The sequence below is a fragment of the Gavia stellata genome, chromosome 4 (assembly GCF_030936135.1).
Source record: "Gavia stellata isolate bGavSte3 chromosome 4, bGavSte3.hap2, whole genome shotgun sequence".
Classification (NCBI taxonomy): domain Eukaryota; kingdom Metazoa; phylum Chordata; class Aves; order Gaviiformes; family Gaviidae; genus Gavia; species Gavia stellata.
Genome location: NC_082597.1, coordinates 14,274,876 through 14,297,326, shown reverse-complemented (window position 1 = coordinate 14,297,326; position 22,451 = coordinate 14,274,876). Strand labels below are relative to the sequence as shown.

The 22,451-nt window shown below is 40.8% G+C and overlaps 1 protein-coding gene across 1 annotated transcript; it reads right to left on the bottom strand.

Moving 5' to 3' along the window:
* Positions 1–1,672: 1,672 nt before the first annotated feature.
* ARMC10 (armadillo repeat containing 10) lies at positions 1,673–9,630 on the bottom strand. The gene is made up of 6 exons (XM_059816857.1): positions 9,489–9,630; positions 8,043–8,188; positions 6,983–7,117; positions 5,493–5,669; positions 4,344–4,415; positions 1,673–3,021 (listed from the first exon to the last, which is right to left on the bottom strand). The coding sequence occupies exons 1-6, from the start codon at positions 9,628–9,630 to the stop codon at positions 2,767–2,769; spliced, it is 927 nt and encodes a 308-aa protein (XP_059672840.1). The 3' UTR covers positions 1,673–2,766.
* Positions 9,631–22,451: the final 12,821 nt, after the last annotated feature.

Genomic DNA, 22,451 nt, shown 5'->3' with positions numbered 1-22,451 from the left:
TTATTTTCCCCTGCAATTTAAAGACATGAACTTCTGGCAACTAATTAAAACCAGTTAATGAGATTTCATGCTAGGAGCAAACTGAAGCAATCTTTTAACTGTTGACAGTTACCTTTTAAAAATTTGTATTGGGAAGTCCTAGAAGTCTTACAGATCTTAATACCAACAAAGAACAGCACAAGGAGGCAAAGATTAGTTAGTCCAAGTTCATGCTGAGGAAGGGTTCTGGAACAGAGGGTTTTGTGGTGGGGTGGTTTTTTTTTTTTTTTGGTTGATGGTTGGACTTGATGATCTTACAGGTCTTTTCCAACCTTAGTGATTCTATAACAAAACATAGCTTTTAGTCCTTTGGTGGGACTCATATTTGACAAACATAAGATTTCTTTATTTGAAAAGGTAATTCTAGTATGGTCTAGATGTATTCACCAGAATGTGTTCAAAACTGGTTTAAACCTACTTTCAGTCATTCAGTGTTGATTTTGGGAGGGTATTTCAGATGAAGTCTCTATTGGGCCTTGTATTTACACAATAGCGTCAATAACGATTCGGATAATATAATGCATATTACATGTTTGTAATATTGTGGAGAACACCAAGCTGCAGGGTGTTTTGAGTACTTTGAAGGACATGGTTAAAATTGAAGGTGGTGGGTTTTTTTTTTCCAGTTTTCAAAATCACCAACAGGCTATTCTGTAAAATTCTGTACTTTAGAAAGAAAGAGTGAAACTAAAATACAGAATACCTAGATAAGCAGCCACATAACAGAGAAGTACTGACGTACAAGGATCAGAGACTAAACGCCAGTAACGGCATAAATTTTGTTTTAGATCTATTAGCTCACAGCATTTGTATGTAGAATGGTGACTGTTACGCTTTGCTTGAAGTTGATAAGATTCCATGGGTGGTGGGGGATAAAAAAATTAGACACACTTGCGTGAAGACACATTAGAGACTTGCATGATTTCAAAACATCTCAATAGCATAGTTCTGTGAAGAAAGCATTTAAAAATAGGTCTTTGTAGATCAGAACAAGAAGACTGAGACAACACTAACAAGTTCTCATGTGTTTCTAGAAAAGGGGACAATGGTCACTTGTTTCTGTCAACTATCAAAGCAAAGGATAAGTCATCAACTTTAATTGAAAAAGATGGTATTTGAAAAACTTATTTTTAGGTTGGAGAACATGAAGAGGGACATCTAGACAACTCCACTGCTGAGCTTAAGAAAACATATATAGATCAGAAATACCTAGAACAGACTTGTCTAAGTTCCTGTCAGAAGGGAAAGGTGGGATTGGTAAATTCTTTGTGTCTGACCTAGCATTTATTTTTGTTAAATACAGAAGCAGGAAAAAAATGTACAAAAAGCAGCAAAACATTAAGTGATTGTAATGGACCTTGCTTATTACAAAATGAGCAGTGTTTTTAGAGCAGGGGGAAGGAGAAAGGGAAGTTCACCATCAATGCAGCGATTGCCAGGGTTCTGACTGGGAATCATGCCAATTTCTATTTCTCCCTTAATTGTATTCCTGGTGAGTGAGAACTACCTATGTAGATAAATTAGATACATGTAGCTTTACCCCTGTATTGATCAGGGCAAAGATATATTTTCAGGGTCACATTTTTCTTGCAGTTGTAGCTATTTGCAAAGTCACCTGCTGAAAATAAATAAAATACTGAATTACAGGAAGAGAAGAGAGTAATATTTTATTAAGAGCAGAGTGGGTATATTAAGTTAGAAAGATGAAGCATCTGGTAACAGTTTAGGTAATACAGCTCTCTTAAAAATGGTACAAGGTGGAAAACTTATTTTCTAGCCTTTGCATCCGACACTTTTTTCTTTCTTTATGATGTGATGTTCAGGAAGTTTTAGTAGTCTCATTTTAGTATGAAGTGTTTTCTAGTACGTTTTATATTCATCAATGAAACTTCCTTCAGGTTCTTTTACAATGATGTTTATATGTATTCCACTTCATTTTGAATTAACGCTGGATTGGTGACTAAAACTTTATGGGGGCTAACTCAACAGAAGCAGTTATTCCGATGATGTTCCAGCTACAGAGAAAAAGGAGTAAAGCCCTCCAAGGCAAGCAGGCTTGAGGGCTGCTACAGAACAGGAAGCTTTTGTAAAAATGTGTATGATACTGCTCTTGTAGACTTTTTTTTTAATAAAGATGAGAATGTTGAATTGCAGTTGCAGATAATCTTTGACTCATAATAAAGTATTTTGAAAAATAGGTATGCTTTCCTTAAAGTGACAATTTTAAAGCAAGAGAAAATCCTTTTGATTTTTTTTCAAGTGTAGAAACCTTGTATGGTTGTGGTTAACTGCACTGCAGTTTGGCTAAATGGAATGGATATACTAAGGATACGAGAATGTAGTTTTAGAATATGTTCTGTGCAGGTTAAGGTGAAAAACACAGGCTGGGTAACTTCAATATGCAGTTTTCATTTAAAATACCAATTCTGTAGGAAGCCAATGATGGTTTAATATTGTTTTCATCTAATATTTTCTAAGATTTGCCTGCACCTATTTAGTAGATATCAGATTAATAAAACATAAATGCCTATTCTCTAGTTGCTAAATCTTTAGTGCACCGTTCTATAGAGGTATTTATTCAACAGCTGTAAATATTTAGGGCAACAAAAATACTTTGACATTGAGAAGAATATTTCAATTACCTTTACTTATCCATTTAAAATGATCACTGTATGTATGAAAGTTTTCAGGTCAGTCTGATTTTTTTTTTTTTTTTTTTTAAAATCACTATTGTGTTAATATTCTCACAACTTGCTCTTTCACTTCTGTATCGGGGTGATGCAATAATGATGCCAGTTTCTGAGCGAAAGGGGTAGAGTCCCTGCAGAGTGTAAAGAAAATTGAATCTTCACTGTATTGGTCCTGAATCACGGTGCCACCTTCACTGTTCACGTTCTTTTTCAAGTTTGCTGCAAACACCAGGGCTCTAAGCAGAACATCTCTGTTTATACAGTTGTCAAAAAGTAACAGCAATGATGGCACCTAAGATATTAAAGAAATAATCCATACTTAATCAGCAGCACATGTAATTAAATCTAGTTACCAGTAATGTAACCAGTAACTGGTAACCTAATTACCAGTACATGTAACCAAATCTAATTTTAAAAAAAAAAAAGGAAAAAATCTGCACCTTAACCATCTAAAACAGAAACCCTATGAAATACCAGAACTCCATATGCTGTGAAAGCATGCCAGAAACGTGCACAGCATGTGCATTTTCTCTTTAGAAAAGACTGGCTTGTGCATCACAGGCTAATAAATGCTTTGTACTTCCAATCTCCAAAATGTGGCTGTCTGGAAAATTCACATTTGGAAGAGAGGGTCTGCTTTCCTTCTTAATAATGTTGCTTTTGCCCTCTGCAGTCATCTGGATGTTTTTATGTTAGCATATCTGATAAACGAGAAAAGGATACACTTTTTAACAGAGAACTGAATATTTAGCTACCCTAATCTTGTTTTAATAATGAAAAGCTGGTAGTATCTAGACTAGCTTTGCTCATGGCAGATGATAGATCAAAAATAAAAGCCACTGCCTGTTTTAAGAAACTTCCTTTGGGAGGGGGAGGAGGATGCAGCACCATTCCAGTCCCTGACTGTTTTGGTGTGAGGAAGGGATGTAACTGAAATAAACCTGTATGCCAAGGCCAGCAACAGCAAATGTCAGGTAAAGTTCTCCATGAAGATGTAAGTAAATGCACAGGGAAAGTTCACTTACAGTGCTTAGAGACAACAGTTTTATGGCTACATTTGAGTAAAGGGGTGGGGATTTCAGTGGAATTTGGTTGTCTTGGGTACAGTACGTTAGCTATAGAAACAGCTGTTGAGAAGGATCATTTACAGGACTGGTTGTATTTGATGTTTGTACCTGGTCTTCAATCTATACACTGGCTGCGCATCTGGAAATGAGGTTTTGGGTTTGTTCCTGAAACTTATCAGGATACCTTATATATATTACATACAGAAAACCATGGTACTACCCTTTTGGTGGAAAGGGAAGGTGAGAACAGGCTTCTGCAGGTTGTCACTGATTAGCTAGAATGGTACACAGGAAGTATGACCAACTGTTTTCAAGTGCACAGGCCCTGTGACTCTCCCTCTGCAAGTACACTATCTGTATTACACTACACTCTGGAAGAAAGCTAGCCTGTGAAAGAATGCGCACTTCTAGCTACTAATTTTAACCAGGTACCGCCTAGAATTTTTCTCTGGAGTTCCATATATACTTCTAATGCATTAAAATTCTTCTAATGCATGCACATACACATGTATATGCTAAAAATATAATGAAACAGCAGGAACCTTACTTGAGCTCTGAGAATATGTCTTGTCATGGCCTGGTTTGCAGATAAGTTCACAAGTACTTTCAAAACTTGAATCTGAAATGAGGAACATACAAGTTCATTGCAAGCTCCGAAACCAGTAAGTACACCAGTAATGGGCATCAATAATGTCAGTGGACTTGGAGAGGAAAAGGTAGAACGGATCTTGAGTTGTGCACTTCAGTCTTTGATATAGGAAAAAACAGAGCTTATGGAGTCATTAGCATGTAGGTACTAAGTACAGACATTTTAGAAGCAATCAGTTTGACTTAAACATCAAAATAAGGCAAGGTCTATAAACAACTCACAGTAGGCAAAATACAGAATATTTTAAAAATACATAGAGAATGGTTAAATACGGTATTTAAAATGTGATCAGAAGCATATACAAATACACCTTTGTACTTTCCTGGACCTTGTGACACTTAATCTTTTAACTAAACACTACGAAAAGGCCAAATACTACTTACTGTACTTAAGTAAAGCAGGTCTGCTAAGTTTAGTGGAAATTTGTGTTTTGGAAAACTGGTTTTGATCTGATAGAGCAACCGAGTACATTGATATTGATGGTACTGTGACATCTTAAATAAATGCTGAATTTGGTCCCTATTTGAAGCTTTTATCTTCTTTCAATATTACAGTAATTCACAAATAAGCACAATTTCCCATTGCAGTTGCTAGGCTTGCAAGAGATGTAATAAGCATAAGGGAACAGGAATCCATAACTTAGGTTATCGCTGCTTGGCATGTTTCCCTAGAGAGACTTATGCATCAGTGAAGCCTTTCACATGCAGATCCTCCTTGGTCTGTGATGCAGTAGCAATGTTTAGCAAGCAGAAGAGAATTCAGGAGTTGCTATAGCAAAGGCATAATAGGACAATAGCAGTGCACACAGCAGTGCTTTGGTAGAGCTCTAGCCCAATGGTTCCACTATCGAGATTCCCTTCCGCCCCTTGTTCTGAATTTACATTGAGAAAGTAATATAGGTCCATATTTTACAGATTTTATGCACTATCTGCTATCATAAATGAATATTCAATTTTCTAATCAGTCTAAACCATTTTACAAAAATAGTAAAAAGGAGGCAAGTAAAGCAGCTTCATAAATGGCTTGTAACAATACACTACCCAGTACCTGCGTCCTTTCAGTTCCTTCTGAAAGCAAATGAAGAAAGCATGGAATTGAGTTTATCATCTTATGGTGGTAGTCACTGGTAACAGACATATTTGTCAACAGTCTGAGTCCAGCTAGCTGCAGATGGGAGTTCAGGGGAGCTGATTCAACATTCCTACAAACTTGTGTAATATATACCTGGGGAAAAAGGGAAAGAGATAAAAAGACAAGACATTCTTTTATACAGGCAGATCCTCTATTCACAAACACTATCAGTGGCCTAGCCACAGTAGCATAAATACCTCTTGAACACTGCTGGATGAATACATAACCTGATCAAGGTTCTTGGAAACAAGTACTTTTTTGTTTTGTTTTGCATATATTCAACATTCTATTGGCATGATAGAAGCAGACATTACAGAGTTATGATCACTAACCTTCCTGAAGCATAAATTGCTGTGGAAACCCAGATTGCTTTGACTCCATCTCAGAAGTGGCACAGTTGCTTTAAGGAGTTATTTAAAAAATCACTTACAGCGACTAACATCTTAGATGTTGAGAATGAGCTAAGGACAAATCTTGGAATGAAATCCTTTCTTCCAACCACGTGGCCCGTTCACTGGAGTACTCCGCAGGAACAGTGATGACAACTGACATTAACAACTATTATTTACCAAATTTTCTTCTGGATGATAGTATACAACGAATCCTAACTAAGAAAAAAAATTACTTTGCCTTTACCGAAGGAGTTGTTTTCTACATATATGCCTATATAAATATTCGCTGTTGGCAGGCACCACTTTAAAAAAAGTTGCTCAGCGCTAAAGACGCTGCAAACTACCATGTACAGTCAAACTGCCTTTTTATCAAGGTAATTAAAAAAACAGTAAAAATCTTCAAATCTGTGTTAGCCCATTGCTTGGACATTTCTTGGTCTATTGATTAATCTAATAATGTCAAAAGTGGATGTTTTTTTGATGGTTGGTCCTTTCACATCCATAGCATCTACTATATTTACCAGTGGGACTTGTTATCGTTTTTACACACTATTTTTAAGATGAAAGTATCGCCCTGAAAAATTGGTCTCATACAAACCCAGGGGCTGAATTACTGTTTTCTTCTCCCTTGCCTAAGGAGTCATGCTAAGTTCAGTCTGCAATCCATCCTGTCAACCAACCACTGCTGATGTTCTAGACACATTTGGAAATCATCTTGCCTCATATAATTTTACTACAAACTTAGCAGCACAATCTGTTTAATAGCATTTGGTGAAAGCTGAACACAAACTGCCTAGTTTCCTAACTGTCTTTAAAAAAAAGAAGTGCCAGTGATACAACGCATTTTTAAGTTATCTTTTGGCCTTGGGACGCACAGATCATCCAGATCTGGTGACCTGTATGTCCAACATCAAAACATTTTGGCATCCTGGTTTGTATTTAACAAATATGCTGAAAGCCCTATACCGTCTCCTGTGTCTCAATTACTTTGATTTTTCCCTTTAAGAAACTTACCTGTATCTCTTCCTGATTTTTAATATTCATACTCAAATTATTAAGTGCATTTAGTGCTTTTTCTTTAACTTTGGGAATACAATCTGAGAGCATCCCTCCAATAACAGAAATGCCACCCAACTTTCGGATTATATCCTGAAATATAAAACAGATATTTAATCAGATTTTTAAAAAATTTAAATTAAATGTTGAAGGCTTTCCTCAAAGTTTCCATTTTAACGCAAATGGAATGTGTGAATGAAGACTTCCAGAACAGACTACTCCGTTTAAAGACAGAGTGTTAGCAGATACTGCTTTATTGCTTCCACTGAAATTAAGAATAGTCCTGCCTAAGGCCAAAGTATTATTTGACAATGGCACAACACTTCTACCATCACTGAAAAAAACATGTACTGTTTTCAAGAAAATAAAAAATGGGCCAATGGGCCTTGGGATTCAGTTATGTTCTGTTCCGAGAGATTTATATTAAGTTTTGAGAAAACAGAATAGACAGTTGTCATAAGAACAACACAAAAAAAAAAAAGAAAAAAGAAAAAAAAAAAAAAGATGGGACCCTGCAGGTTAAACCTTTACAAAGGCATGATAATCTACATCCAGCTCAAAGCTTTTCTGCATCATGTTTCCAACTCATTTGAAGAAACATGGATAGTTGGAAAGTTGCTAAGATGTAAATGGCCTACAACTTTGTAAAGATAAAAAATTAGTGTAAATTATTTCAGTAAATTTCACATCTGATCCTGAAAGTATTTAACCCTTCTCCAATTCAACCCTTTAACATTATATAACTGTAAGCAACAAAAGAGATATTTACAGCATTTTTAAAATCTAGAATTCTCTACAGACTTTAAATTGTACAAATATTAAGCTTAGATAAATTCTGTGAAGCTGGTAAACTATATTATTTGGGCTAGCAGAAATTAAAGCATAGACATAAAACAGATTTTAGAACACAAACTATCCTAGCTCTCGGTCCTGTGTCACTTTTCAGCAAACCAGCACCTCTCATCTTCCATACTGACTGGTATTGAAACACTGTTGTTTTCTACAGAACAATACTTACTTGATTTACAGAGAAGGCAGCACTGTTGCTGAGAGTGATTAAAGCTTGCTCTTGAATTAACGGGTCATGTGTGGCCTGGAGCAAATGAATAAGTTTCTGTAGAGCATCTGCATCCATGATACAGCTTGATGCTGGAGGACTGTTGTCTGTCAGTGTTCAAAAATTAAAAACTTGATACCAAGTTTGAGACATTTCACTTAGTTACTACTTAACATTTTGCAAAGCTGAAGTTTAGCTCTCAGTTGTAAGATGCATTGTTCTAAGTTTGATTGTACCCAACCATCATATCGTGGCAAAAATACTGTGTTTTACAACAGCAAGGCTTCCATCCTTTTTTCTGAGTCCTCTTGACTACCTCTTTTCAAAGTAGAAAATAATACATAACAAGAGCTTGAGGTACATTACTCTTTGGTTAACCAACAGCAAACCTCCACTTCAAAATTATTAGGAATATTCACCGAACATTATAGTTTTTTTCCTTGTGTTCCCTGAGATGAAATGTGGAAATCTGTCTGGACACTGTGTGAAAACAAAACTTCTGACTTGCAGACAACTACTTCCAGAAATTATGATAATGACATTTTGCTAGTACCCTGAGGGTCTTTGACAAAATAGCAACCACAATGTTAGGAAAACTGCCAATCATGGCATCACTCAACCAAGTGAGGAAGGCTGTTTCTGAGTCAGGATGATGTTATGGAGTACCTGGCTTTCATAAAAGGGTGACACAAATGCCATCAAAGACCATTTTCAGCCAGGTTGGAGACAGAACTATTTTAGATAGCTGAATATCCTGAAGGCCTGATCTATGACTACTGGACAAGTCATAGGTGAGTCAAGATGGCCTTTGACAAGCTAACCAGTCCTTTAGAATTCCATGTATTTGCTGCCACTCTCACCAGGCAAACATCATAGTATTCTTTGGGGGGGGGGGGGGGGGGGGGGGGCGGGGCGGGGGGGAAGAGGTCAAAGTTAATTATTATAATCCAAGAGCCTGAAAAACAAAATTTTTTTATCCTCATCTCACCCGCATTCCCATCTAAACACTTTGTTTAGCTTTGAATTATAGGGGGAACACAAATAAGTTCAGTAACAGAACAGCGATTCAGCCCATTAAGTAAATACACGGACTGGACGTACGCTTTAGGGGACTTAAAAAAAAATAAAACATGCTCTAGAATCCTTTAAAAACGCCGCATGGCTATTAGAGGGCCGATAAACTGTACAGTGGTACCCCCTCACAGCGGGAGCAGATCTGCCTCCGAGGCCACAGGCGGGCAGGGCCCGGACCCGCGCTCCAGAAACGCGGGCAGCGGCCCGGCGAGGGCTGGAAACCCGTCCCGGCTACGCGGGGCCTCCTCCGCGTCCAGCGGCACGGCGGAGGCCCGGCCGCGGCCGCTCGGCCGGCAGCCAGGCAGCGGCGCGCCCGCCCGCCCTGCGCCTCACCTGACGGCGGGCCCCGGGCGGCCCGGGGCGCAGCCCGCTGCCCCCGCCGGCTGCTCGCCGCCAGCCGCCACAGGCAGTAGCAGGCGCCCGCCCCGAGCACGATCGCCGCCGCTCGCACCGCCGCCCCCCGCGGCTCCCCCATTTCGCTCGCCCGCGGAAGCCACCGCCCCATCCGGCGCGCCTCCGGTCTGGGCCCCCCTCCCCTCCTACAGCCGGGCCCTGCGGCCCGCGGCTCTGCCCTGCTGAGCGACTTCCAGGGGTGCAGATCCGACAGTGCAGTCTGTGGTGCGAGGGGGAGCCCTCAGCCTGCTGGGGTGCAGCGACGCGCAAATCCACGTAGCCACGATGCGATGCAGCTTTTGTTTTAAAGGAAAAAATAACCCGCGTCCCCAAGCCAGTCTGAGCACCTGCACCACCTCCCGAAACAGGCTTCCCCTTTGGGAAGGCTGCTGCGGCCAGGTACCTGGGAAGAAAAAAAATGCACTTTTTTATAGCTCCTAAGCTATTTATAAAGACATTCATTAGTCCACACACAGCCTCCCTGAAAATCTATTTAAAGTTTTAACAAAATACAGCAATACATTAAAAATACATATGCTGAAACATTTGCCTCCGGGGTATGCGTACTTGCTGGCCAAATCCTTACCCTGCTCGTGCTGCCTGTGCTCCATGGCTTTCGGTACTAAGGCGAGGCCCCAGCTTCTCAGCTGCCCTCTTTGCTGCCCTTTCGGACACCTTGCACCTGCAAAGGTGCCGGGCACCCGTGGTGCACACTGGCACCAGCGGAAAACACCGGTAGCGCTTAACTCGGCTGGAAATCAGGCTAGGGCGGAGAGCCAAAGCACTGGCAAGGAAACCCTGGTAGTTCGGGGCTGGACGGGCTCTCTGGGACCGCTCAGAGCAGTTACTCGGTAGATACTCCTCTCTCTGCCTCTCAGTACATGAAAGCCTTGCTACCACTCCCTGCCCCACTCGACGGGGAGCAGGCTGGGGTGGACACTGGTGCGCAGCTGTCCGCGGAGCAGGGACAGGGTGCCTGTCCCAGTCGGCTGCAGGTGCCGCGGAGGGCGGCAGCGGGGACCGCGGGCACCTCGGCTCGGGCAGCTCCAGGCCGCGGGCCCGTTGCTGCGCGACCGCCGACGCAGCTGGGCCCAGCGCCGCCATGGCGTCCCTCAGGACCGCGAGCCCCGAGCTCCGACATTACTTCAGCCGCCACAACCTCCTCGACGTCTACGAGGTAACGGCGGCAGCTTCCGCGAAGGCGGGCGGCTGACGCATGGCCGTCCCCCGCCACAGCAAGCAGCGGCAAACAGCCACCTCCCTTCCCCGCGAGGGATTGCCCCCCCCCCCCCCCCCCCAAGTTCGCCGCCTCCCCTCCGCCCGCCCTGGCCCGCGCCCCCGCTTTCTGCGCAGGCGCCGCCGCGGGCGGGCGGGAAGTGGGGTGCGGAGTGCGGCGGGGTGGGCCTGCGCCATGGCAGTTTTTGTGGGGAGCACGTCGCCCCGCGGGGTGGGGGAGGCAACCCTCTCAGCCGTCCCTGGCCCTCCGCCACTCGGGCGGTTGTCCTCGCTGGTCGGCAGCCTAGTACCCACGACAAACTCCCCCGGTCGCATCCGTGGGAGGCAGGCGGTCCCACCCCGAAGGGCCCCCCTTACCCCTCAGCAGTGACCCGGGACCGGCTCGTTGGGTCCCTCAGCGTCGGCAGGGTATTTCACACCGCTAACGCTGCTCTCTGCCGGTGTGGGGCATGTTTTTGTTCTCCTTTTGTTAACAGCTTGTTTCAAACAATTTATGAAAACCTTAGAAACAAGATGGAACAAGGTAATTCTACTTCTTAATCTGTGTTTAAACTCAAACGATGACTGAAATGAAGGCAAACGCAGTGAACTGCACTGGCACCTTCCCTAGATTTGCTTAAGTTCTTTAGTTTTAATGACACAAGTAGCTCTAGATTTGAGCTGGATACTTCTCTCCTTTTTGAATGCTGCAAGTACAGTCTGTAGTTTTTAATGGCCTGTCAAAGTAAAGATGGCAGTGGGCCACATTTCAGATGTTGGTGCATCAAATATTTATTGGCCCAGGAGTAAATAAACTTCCATGACTGTTTGTCACAAACTGGGGGGGGAACGGTGGGTTTGCCTTTAGGATTCCTAACCTGATGGTATTTTTTTAGTTTCCTCCTTGTTTATCTCTGTCACATTCACCTCTGCCTGTTTCAAAATCTGCAGCAGCTGTTTTTCAGTTTCCTTGAAACAAAGACAGGCACAATGCACAAATACAAGTTTAAGAGACATCCTGATACTTTTAAACTACCAAAAATAGGCCCCATTTGCAAGCAGCTGTTACAGCCAGGATTTCCATGGAAACATTAATAAAGAAATCTTGAGCCAATTAGAGTAATTATAGAGCAGTACTGCCACGCAGACTAAGTACCTTTCTGGAGAGTCTGTCTCGTGATCATTCTCTGTTTTTTTAAGCACAGAGAAACAAAAGATAATATTTATCTGTGTGAGGTGTATTTCTTGATTCAGCAGTTCAAAAATAGCTCAGATTTACATTTCCAAGCAAAAAGTTATAAATAAGTTTATAGCAACAGTGGCATTAAGTTAATAAACTAAAAATGAAAGAATTAAGGTTAAGATTAAAGGGAGTTTCTTAAAAGAAAATCAGTTAAAAATTAGTCTGTGTTAGATCTTTTTATCATTTTTTCTTGTTTCTTAGAGGTTGGTGCTTGCTGATATCTAGCCATATTTCTTATTTCACTTTATTACATTTTAATCTCTTTATGAAGTTACAGTATGCTTGGTGTGAAGATACATGAGATGATACCGCTCCCTGTGTTAAGGAACATCAAAGCTAAGCTGAGACCTATGAACATTTATACACGTATTCTCAAAATTAAGGATATAGAGTTCTAAAATGGCCATTTGCCTAAGTCTTTTTATGATTAGGTTGTGGTTTGGACATGGTCCAAACACAGTTGGAGTCCAAATAATCGTGTCCAAATAATTTGGGATTCCCTGCTGCGTCTGAGTCTTTCATTCCTGTCTGATTTCTCTCTTTCAGTTCTCATCCAGATTTACTTCTAAACAGTATCTATAAGTCAGGCAAACTGTAATCCTGCAAGCACTATGCTTATGATGCCTTTCCCTGTTGTTAGTAGCTGTATTCTTACAATGTTAAAATTAAATATGGATGCAGAGCTGGCTTCCGATTTTTCTGCTGTATGACCCAAATGAATTTTGCCATGAAGGGTAAATGGCTGAAGTGGTAGGAAGAGGAATGGGATTATGGCTGGAAGAGAGAAGCCTTTGAGAGAAGCCAGGCTTTCTGCTCTGGGTTAGTGGAAGGCTAAAGCTCATGGCCAGTCCTGGCCTCATTATGTGTTTCGCACACCCTCTTCTTTTCCTCCTCTTCCCCTCATGGGAATAGCAGCAGCAGACCAGACTTTCTGGGTCTCCAGAATAGACAAAGTTGACAACCGTATTGTCACTGGTTTCGCTATCACTGTTAATTGGCTGCTTTGGGCTCCTGCCCACCTTGCTAGAACTCCTGGGGATGGCAGGCTTTTACTGTCTTCGCAAAATGCATCTGGTTTTAGGGTGTAGTCTCTTATTGCAGGTAGACATGAAATAATAGTATTTAATATTGATAACACCGCATTGACATTTAAGCAAGGTATTATGGAATAGATAAAATGTATAAATTATAATGTAATTTGGATATACAGTGAACAGCACATCTTCAGCACTGGAAGGATGAGGCTGGGAAATAACACACATTTGTAGCAACAAATCAAGATAACAAAATTCGTATCTTTCTAGGTAAATTTTTTTTGTATATTGATCTCATACTACTTCTTGTAATATCATCATCATCATAATGCTTAGAAACCTAGGTAATGACTCAGGATATTACGTTGTGCTAGGTGCTGTACATTTATCAGAAGATGTTTCCTGCCCAAGTGCCTTATAAGCTGATGGTGAGTCAGCAAATGGACATAAGAAACACAAATAGGCATGAAAAACACAAAGACACAGTAAGATCATTATTGGTGAGCAGGGAAAGGCAGTAGTCACAACACATCAAAATCAACCGTGGCCAAGGGCTTTTACCCAAGCTTCACAGAGAAGAGACTCTTTGTGGAACCTATTTAGTTCATTTTTTGATATTCAATAGGAAAACATATAGTCTCTTGATTTTAGCAGGTGCTTCTGGAAAAGCACTGTACATTATGAGGGTTTGCAAGAAAACAACAGGAGTTGTTAACAAAACTACACCCAGTGGCATCTACTGATGCTGGATAGCTTATGGGTTTTGGAAGAAGCATTAAGTTTAAAGCTTGTTATATCACTAATAAATTACTATTGGGTAGATGCTGTGTTGATTTTCCAGGACTAGGAGTAAGAGAAAATGATGAAAATATATCACTGTTAAGAATTTTTGGTAAAAATGAATATGTTGGTTTTAGATTACCTGAATTTTGAGGCATAGAACTTAGATCTTGAAACTTTTACTTTGGAAAACTTCATAGACAAGACATGAATGTTTCTTCATCCTCTTAGGGAATATTTTCTAAGGCACAGTTGATAGTCATCATCCATGCCACCCAGTCATGCTGTCTATATGGTGTTGGAAATAAATGGAAATTACTGTTTAGAAAATGTGTGTTAACATCAACAAAATTATTGCTCTGTGTACCGAGGTAATTTCAATAACAAAAAAATGTTATAGCTGAAGAGGTTGTAAAACTTGTTGGATATCAGTATCAAATATTTTATTTTGTTCAGTTGATGAATATGCTGATTCTCAATAGCTCTCTTTCGCACATGAATAAGGAATAAGAATATATATATGTAGGTATAAATGTATTTTTAACTGTTGCTAAATGTACACAGGAAGGGAGGCTAAAAATGGTTCTTCCATTACTGAGCTTTAAACTGAATGCTGCATGATTTTAGGACTTTTTCTTTGTGAACTTTTAAACAACAGATGAGCTTTTTCAGATTCATTAATAGAAGCAGTTCATATAAAAATTAACCTAAATATTTAATTCTAGCCTGGTAAATTAGTTGCACTGTAGCAGTTTTGTTGATTTATTTTTTTTTAATACTTGTTTGGTAGTTGGTTAGCTGGGGGTTGTCATGATATGTGACTAAGGATCATTTGATGTATGAGTATACTTTTAGTTGCTTGATGTTATGAATAAATAAAATTTGTAGGTTGAGAAAAATTGTAGATGGACTCCTTCAGATTGTTGAGAATCTTGTAGAAGTCTAATAGAAATAGCCAGACTTGTACAGATTTGGCTTAATTGTTTTCGGTTTTACACCTGGCCCAAGCATCACTGAAGAGTACCTGAATGAGGATTACAAGACCAGGTGTTACAGTTCCTTCCTTATTTAAGTTTTATAAAGGAATTCTCAGATGTTAAACAGAGGCCTTGCACTCCAATATGTGGTTGAATAGTTTGAATTTCCTGTGTTGGAGACCTTTCAGAACATCCAAAGGAAAAAAAAGTTGCTTGTGTTTGTTTGAAAAAGGAAAAAAAAAGGTAAACAGTAAACAAACCCTGAAATAATAAAAAATGGCATTCATATGGCAGACATGTACTGGCTTAATCCAGCAGAGGGAGTAGCCGACCAACGTTGGGATTGGCTTTGGGAAATCTGTCCATTCGTGATGAAAGCCATTTAACTGCTTGTGTATTAATTAAAATTATATTATTAGTTAAAATGGCAAGTGATGGATTTATAATATTTTCTTAATATAGTCAACCATCAACATATAACTTGCAAATTACATTTCTGTTAACAAGATTAAAGAGATGCCAAGGTTGGAATCAGTGTGTTGATTAGCGTTACAAATACTCAAGGTGTCTAAACTGAAGACAGTTGCCTTTGATTGTGTCTGTGTATAAGGAAATACTTTTTTTTGCCTTTTGATATTGGTCTTAACTTAGAATCATAGAATCATGGAATCATAGAGCAGTTTGGATTGGAAGGAACCTTCAAAGATCTAGTCCAACCACCCTGCCATGGGCAGGGACATCTTTCACTAGATCAGGTTGCTCAAAGTCCCATCCAGCCTGACTTTGAACACTTCCAGTGATGAGGCATCCACGACTTCTCTTCAACCACCTTCAGAGATCCCTTGAATTTACATTATTGTCTGATTCTGTTTCTCCATAGTATTCTGATTAGCATGTGGAAGGCCTCTGTAGCATGCGAAAGTTCCCAGGCTGCTCCCTCTACCTGCCTGCACTGCTCTCTACCTCTACAGAGTGGGGCCTACTTGACATGGGGCCTTTTTTTGCCTCTATGTTGTGCATGGCTTTTGCTCTATATCCATAGCATGGTTTTGATTTAGAGCCTTCCTCTTTTCCCTTCTCTTCCCACCATGCTTCCTGAAAAGGATTCAAGCACATACTCCACATCAATTTCATAATAGCAAGAGGCCATGTCTTGAAAGGAAAGTGGTATTGCATCGTTTGAGTTTGTACAGTGAATAAACCATTATATTCTTGTATTGTCTTGATCTATTAAACATGTAGCAGTTGCTTCAGATATCTCCTGGTTTTAAAATTTATTTTATATTTATATACATCAGCTGTATTACAGTAATAACAAGTCAGAATCAATATGGATGTTAGAAAATGATGAAAGTATTTCTACCCACTGAGTACTTAGGTGAAAGGCCATGGTTTGGGAAAATTAAACTTAAGTGGATGGTGAGATTGCATAATCAGAGTTTTGGTGATGAGCTTATACACTCTGAATGGCAAAATTTAGATGTCCAACTGCACCGTGGAGAATGGTGGTAGTAAAAAGTGGGCAGAGGCAAAGAAAAACAGTTCTCTAAGTGTCAGGGCTGGAAGAAAATCTAAAACCTCAGATATTGTTTTTTTGATAACTAATAAAAGCTAATTTATGTATAACAGACAGAGAGAAATATAAACAAGAGAGTGTGTCCTAGGACAGCATCTTTTGCATTAATGTAGATTAATGTCTAGTTAAAGATACTGAAACAACAAAGTCGGTACCGAGCCCGCGATCGGGACGGTTTTCCGAGATGAATAACTCAATAACAACTAGTTTGTTATTAAGCAGGCATTCTTTAATACAGCGCTGGGCAGCACTGGGGATTTGTCCACCACGAGTGCTCCAACGGGCTAGCAAAGCACCTCAGTTCATATACAGAAAAATCATACATATTCATCAGAATTCTAAAAAGGGCGGTCTTATGTGGATGAGTTCCCGGAATTCATTTGCATAGTCCAAGCATGCGCAGCAAAATTAGGGTTAGGGTCTTTTCACCCTCTGGTGGTCGTTCATAGTCTTCCTCACACTGTCCGCTAATTGAACTTCGGGTTTCCGTTGTCCATACATGGTCATGGAATTGGCTCATCCATCCTTTGGCCTCGGAATGTTACAAAAGGGTCAGTTTGAACTAGTTCTTTGGTGCTTATCTTGACACAAAGGTCTCGAGTCCCTGTTATCAATGATATACTCAGGAGGCATAACGAGCTACCTCAAGGCCCATTTGATCTTGTCAGGAAGGGAGTTACCCATCTTGAAACATCCTATTATCAACTCTGCTCAGCAAATAATTAAAACTATGCAAGTAAAGCTTTTATGTAACACAGCAGGGTCTCAGCCAGGGACCGTCAGTGATTTAACCCTTCATTCATTCCCCCCTTTTCTTTAAACTTTGTAAATTCTTTTACAAAGATTCTAAATTGTCATATTTCATTACCTTAGGCAAAGCCCAAATTTTCACCGTCAGCTTTTTCAGCTTATACCACAAGAGGCAATTGACGGCTGTTAGTATGATAACAAATACTAACAGTATCAAAAGTGGATGAACTAAAACATTCAAAGTTTGTTTTGCAGAGGGTGAGTATCCTGAAAAGATATCCCACCAATGATGGGCAGTATCAGATTCAATTTGACTAGATAGTCCAACAAGTTTGTCTCTAGTTATAATTTCTTTAGAGATAAACTTGCATGACTTAAATTTAAGCTCTCATAATGCCAAAACATTGCCCCTTGCTCCTCTGTATAGGCAAAGAATGAGTATGTTTGCCCATGCCAAGTTAAATGAGTAATATTTTTAAGACATCCTATGAATGGGGTGGTCACGTTATATTCTTCAACTATTGATTGATTGTTAGTCACCAAGCACACATATCTAGCATTAACCTCTACAAACATTTCGAACACATTAGGAGACAGGATCGTCCATTTACAACTATTAACAGAATGCTCTAACAAGCAGGGTTCGTATAATTGGGATTGTTGTCCACACAAAAGGCCGTCAGGGGTGGTCTCGCAAAGATCCAAATCGTACGTTTTATTACTATTCCCAATATACTTCCCTCGGAATCCCAGTAACCAATATTCTAGATTCTCTTGACTCGAAAAGAGTGTTGGCAGAATTAAAAATTTACACATTATTTCTGGGTCGGTTACATTATAGAATATCAATTTTCCTGCACACCACATATCATACATTAATATTTGTTTTGGATCAGCCTTACAAAACGTGGGTCCTATGGGTTGGGATTTCCATGATCCACCGGGTGCTTTCTTAATTCTCAAATAGTGGATAAGGGAATTATACAAAGCCTCAGTTCCCCAATGGGTCTTGTCATGTTCTGTTTTCACCAGTTTCCATAATATTCTAAAGGGAACTATTATTCTAGTATCTTTTAATTTCGCCCAACCTGATGATTCAGCTTCTGCTTCCAAATCTTTAATTAATCTAAGATCCTTTTCATCATAATCGACCAAGTCTGGTAGTGGCAAAGCTCTTTCAGGAACCAAACTTAATACCTCACCTTGTTCGGCCGCTCTTTTTGCCTCATAATCTGCCAATTTATTCCCCACTTCCTGAGCAGTGTTAACCTTTTGGTGCCCTTTGCAATGCATAATTGCAACCACCGAAGGCAATTGTACCGCATCTAAAAGTCTTAGAATCACGTCAGCATGCTTAATATGTTTTCCTTGGGCCGTCAGAAGTCCCCGTTCCTTTCAAATAGCTCCATGGGCATGAATGACACCAAAAGCATACTTTGAATCTGTCCAGATATCCACTCGTAATCCTTCAGTAAGCTCTAATGCTCTCACCAAAGCAATTATTTCGGCTCGTTGTGCAGATGTACCCTTAGGGAGTGACTTTGCTTCCACCACTTGGTCTGTGGTGGTCACAGCATACCCCGCCATCCGAGCTCTACCCTTTACAAAACTACTCCTGTCGGTATACCAAGTGTGTTCAGCTTCCTCCAGCGGCTCCTCCTTCAAGTCAGGCCTGCTTGTATACACGGCCTCAATGGTCTCTATGCAGTCATGCACAACAGTTTCCATTTCCTGCTTATCGCTTAGAAAAGAAGCAGGGTTAATGACAGTAAATGTAGTAATTTCCACATCATCTTGTTCCATCAATACTGCTTGATATTTCAAAAATCTTGATGGCGAGAGCCAGTGTCCCCCTTTTTGTTCCAAGACGGAAGTCACAGCATGAGAAGTATACACAACCATCTTTTGCCCCAGAGTGAACTTTCGGGCTTCTTGAATAATCAACACAACAGCACCTACTGCTCGAAGGCATCCTGGCCATCCTTTACTAACTTCATCCAATTGTTTAGAAAAGTAGACTACTGCTCGTTTATAAGGACCCAGCTTCTGAGCCAGAATTCCCAAAGCCACTCCTTGCCTTTCACAGGAAAACAGCCAGAAGGGCTTTGTTATATCAGGCAGGCCCAAAGCTGGAGCCCTCATTAGTTCCAATTTCAATTTTTTTAAATGCCCTTCTAGCTTCGTCAGTCCATACTAATTGTGTCTGGCTGTTTTCCAGTAGTTCGTATAATGGTTTAACCATAAGTCCATAATTATAAATCCATAATCGGCACCAACCTGTCATTCCCAAAAAGGTTCGAAGCTCTTTTACCGTGGTTGGTTCTGGAGTCCTGCAAATAGCTTCTTTTCGGTCTTTTCCGAGCTGTCTCTGTCCCTTGGAAATCACAAATCCCAAGTATATTACTTCTTTCTTCAGGATCTGGGCTTTCTGTAATGAGACTCGGTAACCACTTAGTCCAAGAAAATTCAACAAACTCACAGTCCATTCTTTACATTCTTCATTCGTTTCTGTGGCTATCAAAATATCATCCACATATTGCAAAAAATTCCCATTTCCCGGAGGTCTTTCCCAGGCCTCTAATTCTTTAGCTAATTGATTTCCAAAGATTGTGGGGCTGTTTTTAAATCCTTGAGGTAGCACTGTCCAGGTTAGTTGGGTTTTTCGTCCTGAATCAGGGTTTTCCCATCCAAAGGCAAATAAATTGCGGCTTTCAGGGGCCAAGGTGAGGCAAAAGAATTCATCTTTCAGATCTAATACTGTGAACCATTCACAGGTTTCCTTTAAATTAGTCAATAAGGTGTATGGGTTTGCCACTACCGGGTGTAAATCTCCCACTATCTTATTTATTGCCCTCAGGTCTTGTATTAATTGAGGCTTTTTTGACAGGTAGAATAGGAGTGTTATATTCTGAAGAACATTCAATTAATAATTCAAATTTTATAAAATTCTATAATGTTTTTCACTCCTCGCCTGTCTTCCAATTTCAGAGGATACTGCTTCACCCTAACAGGTCGTGCTCCCTCTTTGAGTTTAACAACAACCAATTCTGCATTTTTAGCCTTTCCAGGTATCCCTGAGGCCCATACTCCTGGGTATACCTGGTCTTTTATTTCTTGTGGAATTCTTTCTTCCCTAATTTGGGGTTCAGTAAGAGCCAAACTTAAAATTTCAATGTGGTGTTCTTCTGGTATTTTAAATTCAATTCCTCCATTTCTAAATCTTATTTCGGCATTCAGTTGTTCTAATAAGTCCCTTCCCAAAAGTGGTTTAGGAGCCTCAGGCAGGTAGAGGAATTTATGAATCCCTACACTTTTCCCAATTTTGAATTTTAATGGTTTCAGAAAGAACGCCTTCTCAACCTGTCCAGTTGCTCCTACAATATTAACAGTTTGCCTACTCACAGGTAATAAGGTCTGATTCAACACTGAAAACATAGCACCTGTATCTATTAAAAATTCTACAGGTTTCTTTTCTTTCCCTAGCTGAACTTTTACCAAGGGCTCCACTAGGGAAGATTGCCCTGGTCCCCGTCAATCATCTACATCTGTTACCATCACCGGGTTGCCCAGCCTCGGGCAATCCCTTTTCCAATGCCCCACTTGCTTGCAGTAAACACACTGATCTTTCAGGAGGGGTTGATTTCCCCCAGGTGGGGCACTCACACCGCTTCTCGTGGCCCCCTCTCCCTCCAACAGTGTTGTTTCTTGATGGGTTGCGAGGGGGTACCTGGCCCCCTGTGGTGCGTAAGGCAGCCACTGTAGCATTGGCAATTGTTTTGCTCATTACTCTCCCTTTCTGACTATCCCTGTTCCGCCACACTTGCCAGGCAGCCTCCAACAATTTCTCCAAATCTCTCATATCTGTCCCTTGCACTTTCTGTAACTTTCTCCTGATATCATCCACCGACTGTCCCAAAAACAGGAATATCAAATGACCCTTTCCCTCCTGAGAGGTAGGGTCTAAAGGGGTATATTTCTGCATTCCTTCTTTTAATTGGTTCAAAAATTCAGTAGGGGATTCTTTTTTATCTTGTTTAATTTCACACAGTTTAGACCAATTCACTGATTTTGGGACAGCATTTCTTGTTCCATAAGCAATCCATTCCCTGTACTGCAGTAACAAATTCCGGTCTCCCATCTGATTAGGGTCCCAACCGGGATTAGTAATCGGATCCACTGTTCCCGGCAGAGTTCCAGCCAAAACCAGAGCCTGTACCTGGGTGCTAGCCACTCTCACAACCATCTGCTTCTCTCACTCACTAAACACCACATCCAACATTGCATCCACATCCTCCCAATCAGGGTCCTGATTCTTCAACCCCCAACAGCACCAGCATCTCCTTCTCTATCACCTTCTCCTTCTGGTGGAGGCAAGAAATCCTCTTATCTCTCATTCTGTGAACCAATCTTTAAACATCTTTGCCCAATGCTGCAAGCCGAGCAGTATCTTTTTAGCTTCCTATTTTGCTTATCGTTCTCTTTTTCTATCGCCAGGACCATAGGGTCCTGGGGTGCTAAATTGATTCCGCATTCTTTTTGCCATTCAGGGTGATTTCGCAAAGTGAAAAACATATCTGCATAAACCACTTCATCCCATTTTCCTTCTCAGCGCAGAAATAACATAAACTGCAACAAAGTGTTGTACTTTAAAGTTCTGTTAAAAGGCCATTTTTCTTCATCATCTAGCTTGTATAAAGGCCACCACTGGTTACAATATTTAATTAAGGTCTTACGATTTACAGTCCCTCCAGGTGGTCCCCCGATATCTTTCCAGTGGTCTAAAATGCAGCCCAAAGGGCTCTTTTTCAACACTCCGCCTTGTTGGTTCCCCATTCTAAATTTATAGGACACAAGGACAGGGGTCGGGGCACGAACACTACACAAAACTGACAATTACTATCACAGATAAAATAACAACTATTAACTCCCGGGTAACAAATGTCAACTTAGGCTGATGAAAGATTTTCAAATACGCGTATATCAGACATATGTGTGCATCACACACACATATGTAAACTGCAATCAAATACAAATGCACAACCAAATGACCGTACTAACCAAATGATCACTACAAACCATGCAACATAGTAACCAAGTGATTAATACAAATCATACATGCAATTGTATGCCACCCGGCGGGGTTCTCACGAACCGCGACTTATGAGCAGCTTCAAATGACCGGTCCCAAACCAAAAAGAATGCCTTATTCTTACCAGAGGTCCTTGTCTGCCCCCGCGAGGATCCGCTGAATCGGTGAGTCCCTCCAGAGAACTCTCCAGGGCCGGCCTAGGGAGTCGCCGACTCAGAGGTTCCTGCAGCCGGACAGAG